At 48.8% G+C, this 18,911-nt stretch overlaps 2 protein-coding genes across 3 annotated transcripts in view; both read right to left on the bottom strand.

Annotated features, from left to right (window-relative positions):
* The window catches only part of NAPRT (nicotinate phosphoribosyltransferase), a 36,780-nt gene extending 36,003 nt beyond the window's left edge, over nucleotides 1-777 (bottom strand). Inside the window, exon 1 of the mRNA XM_039368721.1 lies at nucleotides 497-777. Within this exon, the coding sequence (XP_039224655.1) occupies nucleotides 497-704 (208 nt within the window). The 5' untranslated portion in view covers nucleotides 705-777. The remainder of the gene's footprint in view (nucleotides 1-496) is intronic.
* A 2,666-nt stretch (nucleotides 778-3,443) lies between these two features.
* The window catches only part of EEF1D (eukaryotic translation elongation factor 1 delta), a 51,633-nt gene continuing 36,165 nt past the window's right edge, over nucleotides 3,444-18,911 (bottom strand). The window contains exons 7-11 of one of the 2 annotated variants that reach the window (XM_039368716.1): nucleotides 13,243-13,320; nucleotides 12,962-13,065; nucleotides 10,541-10,819; nucleotides 7,402-7,596; nucleotides 3,444-3,781 (exon numbers count right to left, since the gene is read on the bottom strand). In XM_039368716.1, the coding sequence (XP_039224650.1) occupies nucleotides 3,743-3,781; nucleotides 7,402-7,596; nucleotides 10,541-10,819; nucleotides 12,962-13,065; nucleotides 13,243-13,320 (695 nt within the window). In that variant the 3' untranslated portion in view covers nucleotides 3,444-3,742. Of the gene's footprint in view, nucleotides 3,782-7,401; nucleotides 7,597-10,540; nucleotides 10,820-12,961; nucleotides 13,066-13,242; nucleotides 13,343-18,911 lie in introns of both variants that reach the window. The other variant, XM_039368715.1, reaches the window with a different exon arrangement.

Below are 18,911 nucleotides of genomic sequence, written 5' to 3'. Positions count from 1 at the left end.
GCATGCCCCATTGAAGGTAGCTCCAATTCCTGTGCGGGTCTGTGTCTGTTTGCGTGTGTGTGTCTGTGTCTGGCCTGCCCCATTGAAGGCAGCTCCAATTCCTCTGTGTGTGTGTGTGTGTGTGTGTCCCTGGCCTGCCCCCTTGAAAGCAGCTCTCTTCATCTCCGGCCAGGGAGACGGGCCTGCTGGCTCGGGGTTCGGAGCGGACTCATCCTTGGGATGGGAGACCACCAGGAAATCCCCACCGCGAGCCGGGCAAGCCCCCAAAGGCCCCCTGGGCCACCCGCAGCCGGGAAAGGCGCACGTGGGTTGGGGATTCCAGGGAATCCCCTTGGGAAAGCCGGCATCCTTGGCCACCCCCGAGGCTCAGCCCGCCCAGCCTCTGCCCTCCCCCTCCCCACCCACTCACCCACCCACATGGCCCGGCCGCCGCCTTCCCCAAGCGGGCGCCCGCGGGCGCGCCTCTGCAGCCGCCTCGGGGGACTCACTCACTCACCTGCCGGGCTGAATCGGAAGGCGCGCAGGAAGGCCAGGCAGTCGCCCAGGCCGGCGCCCAGGGCGAAGGAGCCCTGGAAGGGGCAGCGGCGGAAGAAGAGCTCGAAGGCGGCCGGCTGGCGGTGCCGCCCGGCCCGCCAGTAGCCGTAGGCCATGGTGAACTGGTAGAGGTCGGTCAGCAGCGCCAGCGAGCCCCGCGGAGCCTCCATGACCGGCTCGCCCGACCGCGCCGCTCGCTCTGAGCCCGGCCGCCGCTGCACGCGGGGACCCAGGCCGGGAAGCCCCGCCCCTCCCCGACGCCCCGCCCCTCCGCGCCTGCCCGCAGGAGGGGAAACCCCGCCTCCCTGCCTTCACTTGGAGACCGGGCTTGGAGCCTTTGCTGATCCGGGACTGTCAGCCAGGCGCCCGCGGGCGATCCCAGCTCGGCCCGGGAACGTCTAGGGCAGGGCTCTTCCACCTTGGCCCTTTGATGACTTGGGGACTTCAACTCCCAGAATTCCTCAGCCAGGCACGCTGGCTGAGGAATTCTGGGAGTTGAAGTCCCCAAGTCATCAAAGGGCCAAGGTGGAAGACCCCTGTCTTCAAAACATCCTGGCTGAGGAATTCTGGGAATTGAAGTCCACAAGTCACAAACGGGCCAGGTTTGAAGACCCATATCTTAAAACATCCTGGCTGAGGAATTCTGGAAGTCCCCAAGTCATCAAAGGGCCAAGGTGGAAGACCCCTGTCTTCAAACATCCTGGCTGAGGAATTCTGGGAATTGAAGTCCACAAGTCACAAACGGGCCAGGTTTGAAGACCCATATCTTAAAGCATCCTGGCTGAGGAATTCTGGGAGTTGAAGTCCCCAAGTCATCAAAGGGCCAAGGTGGAAGACCCATATCTTTAAGCATCCTGGCTGAGGAATTCTAGGAGTTGAAGTCCACTCCACTTAAAGTTTATATCATAGCATAGCTGGCTGAGGAATTCTGGGAGTTGAAGTCCCCAAATCATCAAAAGGCCAAGTTTGAAGACTCCTGTCTGGGAGTTGAAGTCCACGAGTCATGAAAGAGCCAAGATTGCCTACCCCTGACCTAGTGGCTCCCCAGGTGCTGATCCTGGATGGGGGTGGGGGTTGTCAAGCTCCTTCTGTTGCCCATCAGCTGCCTTCAGGGGTTCTTAATTCCTTTTTTAAATATACTGTACTTTCATTTTTAATTTGCAAGCCCTCCTGAGTGGCTGTGGAATTGGCCAGCTGTTTTTTTTGGGGGGGGGGGAGGCACTCTGAAGCCAGACTTTTCGATAACTTTTTAACGTTGAATCTTAACTATCCTTACCTCTAGTTTCCGTTTTTGTATTATAATTATTTTACATTTTATTTGTACATCGTCCAGAATCCCTTTGTGAGGGAGATGGGACATTTCTAAAAGAGGTATTGATTTATGATCAGACTAAGACAGATAAGATTGGAAATAGAAATCATAAATAGCACAAAGCAGAATGAACGGAAATAATAAGTCAGCTCTACATGATTTTGTACTTAAACCATAGTATTTAGGGGCAGATCGTCTACTTTTTAGGGGTTTTTTTTGATTACCTGTTCAGTCTAATTGTTATCTCATTCCTCTTGTGATTACCTTTTGGGCTTGGTGGCCTAGTATGGGGGGCGGGGGGGGGGAAGAGAAGGATTGTTCCGTGTGAATGGTAGGCACTCAACACAACATCTGCACAAGGACAAGCCACTCACACAAAATGGAGCTTCACACACAAGCACATACACACTCCGCCATTGGTGCAGCCCAGTACAGCAGGGGTCCCCAACCGGTACAGACTGGTACCAGGCCGCGACATGCCAGCAACCGGTCTGCACAAACAAGCAAAGCCCCATCAGCGGGATGCAGGCAGCACACAAAACCATGCACACTCCGGTCCGTGGAAAACCCTCTCTCCACAGAACCGGTGGTACACTATTGGCCTGCAGCCCGTAGATTGGGGACCCCTGCTTTATGTGGGGGCATTATTACGTGGGCATTTCCTGGGGTGTGGACTTCAACTCCCAGAATTCCACAGCCAGCATGACCACGGATGAGAGCTGAAGTCCACCCTCCAGGAAATGCCCAGGGGTGGGAATCACTGCTCTGTAATGGGGAAGAAAATTCTCTTTTTAGTGAGATAAAAGCGCAGCCACAATGTCTGTGCCTTTTTACAACCAGAAATCCTAGTAGGAAAATCCACCACAGCTAAGTTCTCCACTTACAACCATTCATTTAGGGAGGGTTTGAAGTGAGAAAGCACTGGGAGGGGGAGGAAAAGTGATTTAAAACCATTTTCCACCCTTAACGACCGTTGCAGCCTCCCCTTGATCATGTGATCAAAATCCACACACTTGGCAACTGACTCATATTTATGACAGCCGCCATGTCCCAGGGTGTGTGTGTGTCGTGTGTGATTCCCCATTTGCGGTCTTCCGACAAGCAAAAGTCAATGGGGAAGCCAGACAATCATATTACTAACTTAACCACCGTGTTTCACTTAACAAACGGTGGCAAGGGAAGACATAAAATGGGGCAAAACTCACTTAACAAGTGTCTTATTTTTCACACAGGAAATTTGGGCTGTTGCGGTCGTTTAAGTCAAAGACCATCTGGACTTAATTTCTCTCTCAACTCCTTTTTCAGGGACAAGGTTGGGTGTCAAGGCATTGATTTAACAGCTAAGCAGCTTGTGTAATGTAAGATGTTAAGATGTAATGTAATGATGGGAATAACTCAGCAGGGTCTGTGTCTCTTGAAGGGCCATCAGGGTCTGTGTCCCTTTAGGAGCCATTGTATAAAGGGAAGGCTCTGCTGATGTGTTCTCTCTCTTCCGTTTCCTGCTATAACTGTGGTTTGTTGGATCCTGCTGTACTAGTGCGTGTATGTATTTTGTTCCTGGTGTATGCTATTGTAAATAGTGTAAGATAAACCACGATTTGATACAAACCACTTTTTACTGTGTTTACCCGAGTTATCTCAGTGCAATAAGACTGCGCACACTCTGACAGTGGGTCTTTTCTCCTACGGGGGAGCAACGGAGCAATTTAAACACGGCGTCCAAAATGAGTGACCTCCGGAAGCAATAATTTACATCCCAGGTGCCGCTGATGTGGCTTCCTGCAGCTGAAACGTCAAAATACCGGATTTCTTAGGCCACAGTGAAAGAGAAGCTCCCGGCATTGCTCTCCAACTCTTAACCATTTATTAGCTTTAGAAAGGGTAAAAGGTCTGCCGTTAGATCTTGTTGAAAGCAGCTATGTCAACACTCTGCACCTGGAAGACAAAAATAAAATAAAAAATAATAAAAGCCGTGAGACAGATTGGGTGGGGAGACCTACCGATTCCCAGGCCTGGCTCTGTCATTTCATCCAGGCATCGGGAAGTTTGTGTCAAAGGGACTTGGGAAATGGATGCCTAAAAGGGACTTTAACCAGGATCTGCAAGGTCAAAACACTGCACATTTTGAGATTTTTCTTTCCCACATTCTCATGCTCCATTTTCTTGATCCTTTGGAAAACAGTTTGTCTGGAATGGTATAAAGCTCTCCTGCTTGCACAGGGGGTTGGACTAGAAGACCTCCAGGGTCCCTTCTGACTGTTATTCTACGATTCTGCAAGGGTCTTCTGCTTGAGCAGGGGGTTGGACTAGAACAGGGCTTTTCAACCAGTGGTACGGGTACCACCTGTGGTACATGGGCACCTGGCAGGTAGTACGCGACCATCCTAGAAAAGTAGCATGGGAGGGGAATCAGCCGAACCGGTGGTAGCACTGCACAAGCCTGAGCAAGAGATGGCTGGAGCTGCAGGGTTGCCAGGGCTCAGTGGAAGCGCCAGGATCACACTTTCCAGCTGATCGGCGCTTCTTCAGAGCTATCAGGGCAGAGCGGAAGCACCAGGATCAGCGCCAGGCTCCAGCTGGAGCTCGGCGCTGATCTTGGCGCTTCTACTGAGCCCAGAAGAAACGCCGATCAGCTGGAATGTTGCAGCATCTCCAGGGTCTTGTGATTTACATTCAGATGCTTGGCAACTGATTCATATTTATGACGGTCACAGTGTCCCACGGTCATGTGAAGTGACCAAAACCTGCTGCAACCACCCAGCAGACGGGGGGGGGGGAATAAAAACCAAACACCCCCACCCCACGTCCGCTGCCAATCCTCAAAAGAAATGCTCACAACAATGGAAACCTCAGACAGGAGGAAGAGCGCGGCCGGGCGGGCAGGCAGGTGTCTTGCTCGGTGGTGGCTTGGGGGGCACTTTTTTCAGTGCCATTGTAACTTTGAACAGTCACTAAGCGAAAGGTTGTAAGTTGAGGACTACCTGTACTTTATCACTTTTTTCCTTTTTTTTTGGTCATCAAGTTTTTGACCCCTTGCTAGGCGACTGGTGGTCCTCGGATGTTGCCATATCCCAAAAGTGGTACAATGGGTGAAAAGGTTGAAAAGCCCTGGACTAGATGACCTCCAAGGTCCCTTCCAGCTCTCTTAATCTGTAAGGGTTTCCTGTACGAGCAGGGGGTTGGACTAGATGACCTCCAAGGTCCCTCCCAGCTCTCATCATTCTGTTGTTTCCATGAATGGCAAAAGGGACAGATGCGCAGACCTTCCCAGCCTTGAATGCTAAGGTTAAACATGTTCTGATTTTCCTCTTCCTGGAAATCAGCTCGTGAGTTTCGCGTTCCTTTGCCTTTAATCCCCTCCCCACCCCTTTGTCTTCTGTCAGGGTCTCCTGCTTGAGCAGGGGGTTGGACTAGAGGACCTCGGCGGTCCCTTCCAACTCTTGTTATTCCAGTATCCTTATCTTTACTAAGCAGAACGAGCAGTGTAAGAACGACTGACTTCTGATTCCGTTCTCCATTCCTGAAATGTCACCAGGCCTAAATGAAATATTAACCGTGGTTTAATGCTACTGAAAATCCATGAAGCATTACTGGAGGACTTCATCCTCCAGGGCACCGGGGGGGGGGGAGAGAGGGATTATCTGGGGCAAAACTAAGACGCTTTGACTTTCTGCCTACCCAAACCTTCATTTTGACGGAAGAAATTACTCGGGCGAGTAACAAAATGTCTCCAGTTTTAATCAACTTTTCTCCAGTTGGCAGGATTTTAATCTTGTAAAGATACTTTTGGCCCGGTGGACTGAATCTTCATTTGCATCTTCAAAATTAAAAGCAAGCCACGCAAGCCAGAGAGAGACAAGAGCAACTGGGCCAGTTGTGACCCAGGGGCCGTAAAATGCCCAGGTCGGTGATAGTGGCAACATGGCTGCTGTCCTAAGGGGGAAAAAGATTACTGACCTCCGATCTACATATTATCAGAGGTAACTTGAGAGAACTGCAAGGGAATGTTAAGCGTAAGCCCTCTAACTCCAGTTATTCCCAGATTTAATAATACTACTAATAATGATGATGTTGGAAGGTACCTTGGAGGTAGTAGTAATAGTAATAGTAGTAAAGTTGGAAGGGACCTTGGAGGTCATCTAGTCCAACCCCCTGCTCGGGCAGGAAACCCTAAACCATTTCAGACAAATGGCTGTCCAGTCTCTTCTTAAAAACTTCCAGTGTTGGAGCATTTACTGCTTCTGGAGGCAAGCTGTTCCAATGATTAATTGTTCTCACTGTCAGGAAGTTTATCCTTAGTTCTAGGTTGCTTCTCTCCTTGATTAGTTTCCACCCGTTGCTTCTTGTCCTGCCTTCAGGTGCTTTGGAAAATAGCTTAATTCCCTCTTCTTTATGGCAGCCTCTGAGATATTGGAATACTGCTATCATGTCCCCCCTTGTCCTTCTCTTCATTAAACTAGACATACCCAATTCTAGCAACCGTTCCTTATATGTTTTAGCCTCCAGTCCCCTAATCATCTTTGTTGCTCTTCTCTGTACTCTTTCTAGAGTCTCAACATCTTTTTTACATCATGGTGACCAAAACTGGATGCAGTATTCCAAGTGTGGCCTTACCAAAGCATTGAAGAGTGGTATTAATACTTCACGTGATCTTGATTCTATCCCTCTGTTAATGCAGCCTAGCACTGTGTTGGCCTTTTTGGCAGCTGCAGCACACTGCTGGATCATATTTAAGTGATTGTCTACTAGGACTCCGAGGTCCCTCTCACAGTTACTACTATTGAGCATGGTCCCACCTATGCTGTACTTGTGCATTTGGTTTTTCTTGCCTAAATGTAGAACCTTGCTTTTTTCACCATTGAATTTCATTTTGTTAGTTAGTGCCCAGTGTTCAAGTCTTTGGAGAATAGCTTGACTCCCTCTTCTTTGGGGCAGCCCCTGAGAGATTGGAAGACTGCTATCCTGTCCCTCGCCCCCCGTCCTTGTCTTCGTTAAACTAGATCAGGGGTAGGCAACCTTGGCTCTTTTAAGACTCGTGGACTTCAACTCCCAGAATTCCTGAGCCAGCCTGGCTCAGCTTGGAAACCTCTCCCTTTCCCCTCAGCCTGGCTGGCTCAGGAATTCTGGGAGTTGAAGTCCACGAGTCATAAAAGAGCCAAGGTTGCCTACCTCTGGACTAGACATACCCAATTCCAGCAACCGTTCCTTATATGTTTTAGCCTCCAGTCCCCTAATCATCTTTGTTGCTCTTCTCTGTACTCTTTCTAGAGTCTCAACATCTTTTTTACATCATGGTGACCAAAACTGGATGCCGCATTCCAAGTGTGGCCTTACCAAGGCATTGTAAAGTGGTATTAATACTTCACGTGATCATGATTCTATCCCTCTGTTAATGCAGCCCAGCACTGTGTTGGCTTTTTTGGCAGCTGCAGCACACGGCTGGCTCCTATTTAAGGGATTTGATTTATAACCTGATTTATAACTCGAGGCTTTTCACCAGTGTTGGCAGAACTTCAAGGGGGCCCGCCCAGCGTCGGTCACCCCAGAAAACTTACATAATCTTCAAATTTGGTAATCTCCTCTTCCAGGATATCTGTTCCGACTTTGTCATCCTCCACCACACACTGGATCTGGAGTTTCTTGATGCCGTAGCCCACCGGGACCAGCTTGGAGGCGCCCCAGACGAGGCCATCCATCTGAACAGACCGGACACATTCCTCCATTTTGGCCATGTCTGTTTCGTCGTCCCACTGGAAATGAGGAGGGGGGGAGAAGAAGAGAGTGAGAAAGATGGACCTCAAACTCACAGCCAGCAAAGGGGACAAAGCAATGCAGCTTTGTATGCAGAAATAAAAACTAACTAACTAAATAAAAACTAACCCACAAAACTGAGAAAAGAATGGCTTCTCCAAAGGATATTAATTGTCTAACCCAGCACCAATTTAATAATTGCTCAAAATTACAGTCCTCTTTCAGGCACAACAAACCAAGAGACAGGATAGGGTTCAAAAGCAACTGTGGATTTATTGATTCCGTGAAGTCTATATAAGAATCTTGCTCTTTTCCCCTTTTCTTTACTGTTTTTACCTATATTAATAAGTAATAGGGAACTGAAAGTAGCTGATGGACACGGGTTCCAATGTACACGAGCACGTGGAAAGTTATGTTCAGCAGAGGGTCAGCAGAAAACCAGCAGAAAGCGGAAGATTGCTAACTATCTGTCTGCGGTTTTAGGATGGGAAAGGGTATAAGACAGTGGTGGCGAACCTATGGCACGCGTGTCAGAGGCGGCACTTAGAGCCCTCTCTGTGGGCACGCGTGCCTTCGCCCCAGCCCTGTCTCCCCCCATGGCCCCCTCCTCACCAGCAGCCCCCCCCCCAGAAAAGAGTCGCCCCCGGGTGCAGCCTGCGCAGAGTAGTGCAGCCAAGGACATGGCAGCCAAGTAGCGGGGAGAAGACTCTGCCCTTGCGCTTCGTCATGAGCAGATGATAATGCAGGGCGTGGGTAGAGGGTGCGGCCACCATGGCACTGCCTAGGTGATCTGATGCAGCGGGCCATGGAGGTGGGTGGCCCTGCAGGCAGGTGGGACAGGGGGTGGCAGGCAGGGTGGGGGCGGGGTGGTTTTTGGGCACTCGGTCTCTAAAAGGTTCGCCATCACTGGTGTAAGAGATTGGGACCGGGGCTGATTGATTTGCCACTGGCCTACAGCTGTCCTTGGTGGACTTGCTATGTCACTGGACCTCACTGCAATGAGTTTTTAACGCAAGTGATCTTTATGCGCCTGTTCCACATTACTGCTGAAATAAATCTCTGAATCTTACAGTAAGAAGTATTGTTTTGTGTTGCTGTCTCTTGTCTTTTTCATTGGGTTTTTCCATGACAAGTGCGATGCCCACATAGTCACCTCACTTGGCCCATCCAAGTGAGGTGATTATGTCACCACGTTGTTTATTGAGCACTTGTTTGGGAAAATGGAAAATCAATAAAATATTCATTTGTATATATATAAAAAAGACTGCAGATGGTTGCCATGAGTGGAGATCGCGATGGCCCCAATTTTGAGCCTCAGTTGCCGTCTCCCTTTATTCAACGCCGTTGTGGTTTCGGACACTCGCTGAACCAACAGTTGTAAGTCAAGGACTGCCTGGGAAATGCTGCGGTTTGTGTTTTTTTAATTAGAAAAGGTGCTCAGAGATTTGGGGGGGGGAGGCTAACATGGCTCCCTCCCTACGGTGACCAGGGCACTGAAGGAGCAAAGACGGAATCTGGATCTTAGTTAAACTGCAAGAGCAAGCAAACATTAAACCTTGTGCGCGAATCCTTTCTAGCAACGTGAATATCTGCAACTGGTGTGTGTGTGTGTGCGCACACATGTAGCCTAGCTCATTTAGTTTGCCATCGCCAAGGAAAGTCAGGCAACTTTCCTTATCAGGCAACCTCAGTCCCACAACCGACACCCAGAAATGTTTATGGAGAGTCTCCGCCATTGTCCCAAAGGTGCTTTTTTCAAGAGGCAACTGTTTTTTTTTTGGAAGACGTTTCACTTCCCATCCAAGAAGCTTCCTCACCTCTGACTGGGTGGCGGGGGGAAACGGAAGGATTTATACTCCTTGCAGAGAGCTGGGTATTTATTTGCCTTCTTTTAGAGAGTCCCTGAGAGTCCCCTCCATCTAGTCAATCTTCAAGTGGCTTCAATGGCCCTCTAAAAGAAGGCAAATGACCGGCTGTCTGCAAGGAGCATAAATCCTTCCCTTCCCCACCATCCGGTCAGAGCTGAAGAAGCTCCTTGGATGAGATGAGCAGCGAAAGGTCATCAAAGAAAAACAAAGAAAGTCCAGTGGCCTCCTGGAAAAAGCATCTTTGGGAGAAGGATGAAAGAGGAAAAGGAAGAGGAGGAGGAAGACAGGAGGGAAAGAAGGAGAAGGATAGGAGAGAGACAGAGAAAGAACAAAAGAAAGAAAGAAAAAAGAAAGAGAAAGAGAGAAAGAAAGAAAGAAAGAAAGAAAGAAAGAAAGAGGAAGGAAGGAAAGAGAAAAAAGAAAGAAAGAAAAAGAAAAGAAGAAAGAAAGAAAGGAGAGAAAGAAGGAATGAAGGAAGGAAAAAAAGAAAGAAAGAAAGAAAGAAAGAAAGAGGAAGGAAGGAAATAGAAGGAAGGAAAGAAAGAAAGAAAGAAAGAAAGAGAGAAAGAAGGAATGAAGGAAGGAAAGAGAAAGATAAGAAAGAAAGAAAAAAAGAAGGAAGGAAGGAAGGAAGGAAGGAAGGAAGGAAGGAAGGAAGGAAGGAAGGAAGGAAGGAAGGAAGGAAAGAAAGAAAGAAAGAAAGAGTCTGCAAGGAGTATAAATCCTTCCCTTCCCCACCATCCAGTCAGAGCTGAAGAAGCTTCTGTGGATGAGAAGCAAAACATCTTCAAAGAAAAACAAGAAAATCCAGTTGCCTCCTGGGGGAAAAAATACACTTTTGGGACACCCAGAAATCTCTTTCAGCAATCCTACCCTGTACTTCAAACCACCCTACATCGACTCTTCAGGGCAGGAAAGCAGATGAAAAACTCGGAAGACCGAATTCTGGGCCGACCCAGAATCCACCTGGCGTGGTCTGCTCAAGGAGGAACATGGGAGGGGGAAGCGCGGGCCGGCTTTGCCAAGGGGATGGGGAAGGCCAACCAGGCCTGCAGCCCAAGAGTCCCCCACTTACCGGCTTGACATCCAGAAGGATGGAGGACTTGGCAATCAGGCCCGGCTTCTTCGACTTCTTCTCTGCGTACTGCTTTAGCCGCTCTTCCCGAAGGCGGGCAGCTTCCTGGTCTTCCTCTTCGTCATCGCTGCCAAACAGGTCGATCTCATCGTCTTCCTCGCTGGCGGGGGCGGCGGCACCCGCCGGGGATTCTTCTTTGATGGCAGGTGAGGCTGCAGGGAGTACCACCTTCTTGCAGGGCAGGGTCAGGGGCTCCACTTTCTTCATGGGAGTGACGTGCTTTGTGGAGAAAAGGAGAAGGTGAGTCTCAGCCTAAAAACCCTTCCCCAAGGGCGGGGGTCGGCAACCTTAAACACTCAAAAGAGCCACTTGGACCCATTTCCCACAGAAAACACTGGGAGCCCCCTCTCCTCCCTCTCTCTTCGATCTTCTGCTCACTTGGCAAGCTGGCTTCACGCTGTTCTCCGACAAGCTGGCTCTCTCCTGTCCTTGGTCTGCCAGTCCTCTTCCCCCACTAAGTAAGTAAAAGTGTGTGTGTGTGTGTGTGTGTGTGTGTGTGTGTGTGTGTGTGTGAGAGAGAGAGAGAGAGAGAGAGAGAGAGAGGTTTTCTGCTGCTTCCTGCTGAGACGCAGCAAAGGAAGGAGCCCCGCCCAATAAGCTTGTCAGCTTGTTGGAGAACAGTGTGAGGCAGAAGATCAGGGGCAGAGAGAGAGAGAGATGCTTTCTGCTGCGACGCACCAAAGGCAGGAGCCCAGCCCAATAAGCTTGTCAGCTTGTTGGAGAACAGCGTGAGGCAGAAAATCAGAGAGAGAGAGGGAGAGAGAGAGAGAGAAGGGAAGCGCAAGTGCCTCTCTCTGTCTCTGTCTCTGTGCCAATGGAAGAGGAGGATTGGAAGCCTCAGTAGAAGACTCAAAGAGCCATATGCGGTTCCGGAGCTGTGGGTTGCCGAACCGTGCCCAAGGGGAAGGGATGCCTCGGGGCTTCAGAAAGGAGGGGAGTGGAAAGAAGGGCTGGCTTTATCCACGCCAGTGAGCATTGTCAGGTCCCTCTCAGAAGGCTGCCCTCAGAAAGGGAAGGGGGAGAATGTGGATTGAGGATGTTTCTGCTTTCGCTCGCTTTGATGTATTTGCAGGGGAAATGGGGAGGAGGAGAAGAAGGAGAAGGAGGAGGAGGAAAGCCCACAGGGCCATCTGGTTATATCTGTCAGCAAGCAGAGGCAAGGTGTCAGAGAATTGCCGGTTATTTATCACCTGACAGACTAGGGCAGACATGTCAAACACAAGGGGGGGGGCGCATGTGGCCCGCGAAGTGGTTTCATGTGGCCCATGAAGCCATTCCGGGAGCCAATATACAATTTTGTGGTGGCCATCTATGCTGAAACGCATTAAGTCTTAGCTCCACAAGGCCGTCTAGAAACAGCGAGGAACCAGCCCTTGCTGTGTCAGCCTCGCCCCCGGGTGCATGCTGGGGAGGTGTCACCTTTTGTGAGGAATGAAGAAATGGACCATGCCTTGGCACTTGCCCTGGTCCCACCCCCTTCTGCCAGAGACCCTCAGATCTGTACCACTCCTGTCCAGGCCCCCACAGGCACCCTTGACGCGAACGATGTACAGCTGGCCACGCCCACCCAGTAGGCCACAACCAACCGCCCCCCCCCCCGAGGGCAGCCACAATGCTGATGCGGCCCTCAATGAAATTGAATTTGACACCCCTGGACTAGGGAAATGGGGTGGGCTGACAGGATGGGACTTTTAGCTTGACGCTTTTGCCTGGGAACTTCAGATTCGGCCTTTTCTCTCTGCCATCACTTTCTTTCAGTAAAAGGTTTCCTTTGAAACAATGGTTGTTTTCCCGAGTTGTGCTTTCCTGAGGGAACAGCTGGGACAAGACCTTGTCCCCAACCCTCAGCCTGTGGACCGATAACGGACCACAGCATGCCAGCAACTGGTCCACACAAACAAGCAAAAGCCCCATCCATGAGAAACGAGTAGCACATCCGTTGCACATCCGTCCTGCCTTCAGGCGCTTTGGAGAATAGCTTGACTTCCTCTTCTTTGGGGCAGCCCCTGAGATACTGGAAGGCTGCTATCCTGTCACCCCTCATCCTTCTCTTCGTTAAACTAGACATCCCCAATTCCAGCAACCGTTCCTTATATGTTTTAGCTTCCAGTCCCCTGATCATCTTTGTTGCTCTTCTCTGCACTCTTTCTAGAATCTCAACCTCTTTTTTTACATCGTTGTGACCAAAAGTGGATGCAGGATTCCAAGTGGGGCCTTACCCAGGCCTTGTAAAGCGGTATTAACACTTCACGTGATGTCGATGGACCTTGGCTTTGAAAAAGCATGTGCAATCTACAAACGAGCGAAGCAGCGGACACGCATATGACCTTTTTTTGGGGGGGGGGAGTTGGCAAGTTTTACCTGTGTTGGTGGAGAAGGGGAAAGATGATGGGAAGCTGATGCCCTTTCCAGCACGCTCAGACGGCATTCCAGTTTGGAGATCGCCACTTGGAGGTTTGTGACCACTGAAAAAGGAGGAAGAAGAAAAAAGGCGATTAAAAGAAAAGGACGCCACGCTAAGGTCTTGACGTGTAGTTATTTTATCAGCATCAGCTCCCATCGAATGTCGAAGGAAGCAGCGCCCAGACTTTGTGGACGTGAGAAAGGAAAACGGTTTCCCCAGTCAAGGCCCAGCCACTCACCGCTACGCAGCTGTTGGTTTTCTGCCTCCAAGTTGGCGATCCTGGTGGCCACCTCGCTTTGGTCTCCGGCTGGTCCTGCTGGGGAGGGCCCGCTGGCACACTGCGAGAGACAGCCGGGGCAAAGGGTGGTGAGGCCAGGCCAACTGCTGACCTCGACCAGACCCCCGGACAACAAAGCCAAGCTGTAGCCACAAGAGGGAGATGGACAGAGGAGACTTCCAGAAAGCAACTGGGCACCAGTAAGAGCACAAGAGCCGGCAGCTTTAAGGTTTGAGAAGGGAAGGGGAGAGGAGATGCGTGAAGGCCCAGGATGTGTTTCCTTGTTTTCTTAGAAAGTATTTATGTAAGAGGTACAATGCAGACTAAGATAATTCAAGTTGCAGTGCTTGGTGCTCTCTGAGCTTGGTTGTTTTCTTGCAGATGTTTCATGACCCAACTAGGTAACATCATCAGTGTGCTTCTTTCCTTCCTTCCTTTCTTCTCATCCATCGTCTTCCTTCCTTCCTTCCCTTCCTTTCCCCCATCCATCTGCTTCCTTCCTTCCTTTCCTCCCATCTGCTTCCTTCCTTCCTTCCCTTCCTTTCCTCCCATCCATCGTTCCTTCACATCCATCTGCTTCCTTCCTTCCCTTTCCCCATCCATCTTCTTCCTTCCTTCCTTCCCATCCATCTGCTTCCTTCCTTTCTTTCCTTTCCTCCCATCCATCTTCTTCCTTCCTTCCTTCCCTCCCATCCACTTCCTTCCTTCCCTTCCTTCCCTCCCATCCATCTTCTTCCTTCCTTCCCATCCATTTACTTCCTTCCTTCCTTCCCTCCCATCTTCCTTCCTTCCCATCCATCTTCTTCCTTCCTTCCTTCCCTTCCTTTCCTCCCATCCATCTTCTTCCTTCCTTCCTCCTTTCCTCCCTTCTTCCTTCCTTTCCTCCCATCCATCTTCTTCCTTCCTTCCTTCCCTCCCATCCATCTTCTTCCTTCCTTCCCATCCATTTACTTCCTTCCTTCCTTCCCTCCCATCTTCCTTCCTTCCCATCCATCTTCTTCCTTCCTTCCTTCCTTCCTTCCTTCCTTCCTTCCTTCCTTCCTTCCTTCCTTCCTTTCCTCCCATCCATCTTCTTCCTGCCTCCCTCCCTCCCTCCCTCCCTTCCTTCCTTCCTTCCTTTCCTCCCATCCATCTTCTTCCTGCCTCCCTCCCTTCCTTTCCTGAGGAATTCTAGGAGGAAGTCCACAAGTCATAAAAGGACCAAGTTTGAAGACCTCTGAGCTATAGAGTTCAATGCAATTTTGGCTTGATTCCCCCCCCCCAATAAACCGAAGGATTCTCTTCTCCTGCATAGTGCAACAGCAAATTGTGAAACCCACAAAAGATTAAAAGGGATGGGGAGGGGGGGAGAGAAATAAAGCATACAAGGTATTAGCAGCACAAACTCTTGAGTGAATCGGAACCCTCTCTTGCATTGTGCCATCATAATAATAATAATGATGATGATGTTGGAAGGGACGTTGGAGGTCATCTAGCCAAACCCCCTGCTCAGGCAGGAAACCTATCTGGGAAGAGATTTCTGCCAAGCAACAGGTATTTTTTTCATTGAGAAAAATCTACATGGTTGCTAAACATCGATTATTATTTGATGACCTATAATCAATTTGTCAATCGGGTACAGGTTATCCTTAACTTACAACCATTCATTTGACATTACCGTCGCACTGAGAAAAGTAACTTAGGACCACTTTTTACATTTGCGACCGTGGCAGCATCCCGTTGGTCCCGTGATCAAACTTCAGACAGCTGACAACCGACTCATATTTAAGTATAGGGTATCACTATTATAAGCATCCGATGCTTAGGAGGCATGGATGTCTCTAAATGAAGTGAGGAATGACTTTACAGCTTAAAGAAGCCAAAATGCTGATTAGAATAGGATAGAGCTGGAAGGGACCTTGGAGATCTTCTAGCCGGTCCCCCTGCTCAAGCAGGAGGACCTATACCAGGGGTAGGCCACCTTGGCTCTTTTACGACTTGTGGACTTCAACTCCCAGAATTCCTGAGCCAGCCATGCTGAGGGGAAAGGGAGAGGTTTCCAAGCTGAGCCATGCTGGCTCAGGAATTCTGGGAGTTGAAGTCCACGAGTCATGAGGGGCCATAGTTCCCCATGCTGGCTCAGGAATTCTGGGAGTTGAAGTCGACCAGTCATGAGGGGCCATAGTTCCCCATGCTGGCTCAGGAATTCTGGGAGTTGAAGTCCACGAGTCATGAAGGGGCCATAATTCCCCCATGCTGGCTCAGGAATTCTGGGAGTTGAAGTCCAGATACACCAAGGTTGGGAAGCACTACCTCAAGACTGTATTTTTTTTCTTCCTAAGAACAGCAAATTCTTGCCTCAAGAAACAAATATGCTTGGTTAACACAGATTGCCAGTAGAATAAAACTTTCTGGGTATAGGCCAGGGGTAGGCAACCTTGGCTCTTTTAGTGGACTTCAACTCCCAGAATTCCTGAGCCAGCCACGCTGAGGGGAAAGGGAGAGGTTTCCAAGCTGAGCCGTGTTGGCTCAGGAATTCTGGGAGTTGAAGTCCACCAGTCATGAAGGGACCATATTTTCCTCACGCTGGCTCAGGAATTCTGGGAGTTGAAGTCCACCAATCATAAAAGAGCCAAGCTTGCCTACCCCTGGCCTAGACCATCTCAGACAGGTGATTGATCCTCTCCAGAAGGATGGCTGAAGGTCAGGGATTCAAGAGAGGAAATTTAGAAGCACAAACGAACAGAAATAGACAATGGACAGAACTTTCCAAGCAACACGAGAAAGAGGCATGCAGGACGCCCGTGTCTTCCATGCCGGCTGGGACAGACAGATGGAAGGTGATCCCCTTCCTTCCCACCTGCCCCACCAGCGACTTACGGCCCTGGGACCCGGGTGCTTCTTGGGCTGAACAGGAGCAGCTTCCTGTGGTTTTTGCAAAACTGTCTTCAGCTGCAAAAGGGCAAGACATTTATTCCCCCCCCCCCTTGGTAAAATAATACCATTGCAGTTGAGATTCATTCATGCAGCGCAGTGGGAGGTCAGCGTAGCAGAAGGCCACATGCAGGTATTAACGGATTAAAATAAAATACTTTCCCAAATGCTAACATGCTGAGGTGATAAGAGTCACCAGGTGCACGATCCAGGGAGCAGCTTAAGGCTCAAAGCAGTGTCTTTTTGAACCAGAAAATGCTTGATATTTAGTAAAGTTGGAAGGGACCTTGCAGGTCATCTAGTCCAACCCCCTGCTCAGGGAGAAAACCCTATATCATTTCGGACAAATGGCTGTCCAGTCTCTTCTTAAAAGCTTCCAGTGTTGGAGCATTCACAGCTTCTGGAGGCAGGTTGTTCCACTGGTTAATTGTTCTAACTGTCAGGAAGTTTCTCCTTAGTTCTAGGTTGCTTCTCTTCTTGATGAGTTTCCATCCATTGCTTCTTGTCCTGCCTTCAGGTGCTTTGGAAAATAGCTTGACTCCCTCTTCTTTGGGGCAGCCCCTGAGATATTGGAATACTGCTATCATGTCCCCCCTTGTCCTTCTCTTCATTAAACTAGACATACCCAATTCCAGCAGCTCGTTCTTTGTATGTTTTAGCCTCCAGTCCCTTAATCATCTTTGTTGCTCTTCTCTGCCCTCTTTCTAGAGTCTCAACATCTTTTTTACATCGCGGTGACCAAAACTGGATGCCGTATTCCAAGTGTGGCCTTACCAAGGCCTTGTAAAGTGGTATTAACACTTCACGTGATCTTGAGTCTATCCCTCTGTTAATGCAGCCTAGCACTGTGTTGTGGTTTTTAAGAAAGAGACTGGACAGCCATTTATCTGAAATGGTATAGGGTTTCCTGCCTGAGCAGGGGGTTGGACTAGAAGACCTCCAAGGTCCCTTTCCAGCATTATTCTATTCTTCTTTGAGAGCTTTTGCATTTAAAACAGCAAAATAAAATGAGGAACAAGAACCTGAGGATAATTAGAGCTTTTAACAAAGGGGGGATAATTAGAGCTTTTAACAAAGGGGGGGGTGTATTCCCGTCCTCTGTTTTAAAACAGACCAGGACAGCACAATCAAGAAGAGGGTTTTGTGGGAGGCTATAGATATAACCCATCCTGGTTATCAGGGATGCTAAGCTCATTCTTGTATAGTTCTTCTGTATCGTTTTGCCACCTCTTCTTAATCTCTTCTGCGTCCGTTAGGTCCCTGCCATTTTGGTCCTTTATCATGCCCATCTTTGCACGAAACGTTCCCCCTTCATATCTCCAATTTTCCTGGAAGAGGCCTCTGGTCCTCCCCATTCTAATGTTTTCTTCTATTTCTTTGCACCATTCATGTTAAGAGGGCGTTCTTATCTCTTCTAGCTATTCTCTGGAATTCTGCATTCCATTGGGTGTGTCTTTCTCTCTTTCTCCCTTGCCTTTTCGCTTCCCTTCTTTCCTCAGCTATTTGCCAAGCTTCCTCAGACAGCCATTTTACTTTCTTGCCTTTCTTTTTCTTTGGGATGGTTTTAGTTGCTACCTCTTATACGATGTTGCGAACCTTCAGGCACTCTGTCTATCCGATCTAATTCCTTAAATCTGTTTGTCACCTCTACTGTATATTCATCCGGGATATGAATTTAGTTCACACCTGACTGGTCTAATGTGTGATGACCCAGGGTCCCAAACTGAGGCGAAGCAGTTGGCTGGGAAGAGAAACAGTCCTTTAATCACTGCCAATCTTCCCCAAAAGCTCCCACATATGCTGGCAAGCGTTCAACCAAAGTGCGAGCATGCACGAAAACACACACACACACACACAGGTTCCTTTCAGCTGCCTTTGGCTAAAGCAGTGTTTCTCAACCTTGACCATTTTAAGGCATGTGGACTTCAACTCCCAGAATTCCACAGCCAGCATGTGGAATTCTGGGAGTTGAAGTCCACATGCCTTAAAATTGTCAAGGTTGAGAAACACTGGGCTAAAGGCAATTTCAATACAGAGTCCTCAAGGCCAGACAGATAACAAGAAAACAAAACAGAAACCTAATGAGTCCTTTGAACTCTCAGAATACTAGGATCCAATTATGGGAAAGAGAACGAGTATTTAATATTACATGTATTGACAGCTGCGAGAATAGCACTGGCCCAATTGTGGAAAAATGAAAATCTACCATCGGATCAGATTATAATTACGAAAATTTTAGAATGTGCAGAAATGGACAGACTAGCCCGAGAGATGAAAGAGAAAGAAGACTCAGTTTATTTTAAAACATGGGACATTTTTTAATCAATGCTTAGCAAAACGATCTAGCGAGAAAGGATTGTGAAATTTAATAAGATGTATGATATTTTAATTGATATTCTGTATGATTGCTGCTACTCTTACTGACTGTAGCTATTTCCCATTATATTAATTATTGTGATTGAATATTTGCATCGGGACAATAGTCTGCTTGCTAAAGTGTGGAATTGTTGTGCCTACCTTTATCCCAACTCCATCCCCGAACCCTAACCCTGAACCCCAATACCTATATTGACCTTACACCCTCCCTTACCCCTTTAAAACCTAATAAAATATTGTTTAAAAAAAAAAAGAAAGAAAAAGAAATGCAGTCTGCGGTCGTGAAGCAGGAAACAAACCGGTCCGGAATTCAAAGTGTCCAGGTTAAACAAAGAGCACAA

This window comes from Crotalus tigris, unplaced genomic scaffold (assembly GCF_016545835.1).
Source record: "Crotalus tigris isolate CLP2741 ecotype Arizona unplaced genomic scaffold, ASM1654583v1 scf7180000020908.629646, whole genome shotgun sequence".
In the NCBI taxonomy this organism is placed as follows: Eukaryota; Metazoa; Chordata; class Lepidosauria; order Squamata; family Viperidae; genus Crotalus; species Crotalus tigris.
The sequence above is the reverse complement of the archived record's forward strand: the minus strand, read 5'-3'. Positions and strand labels throughout refer to the sequence as shown.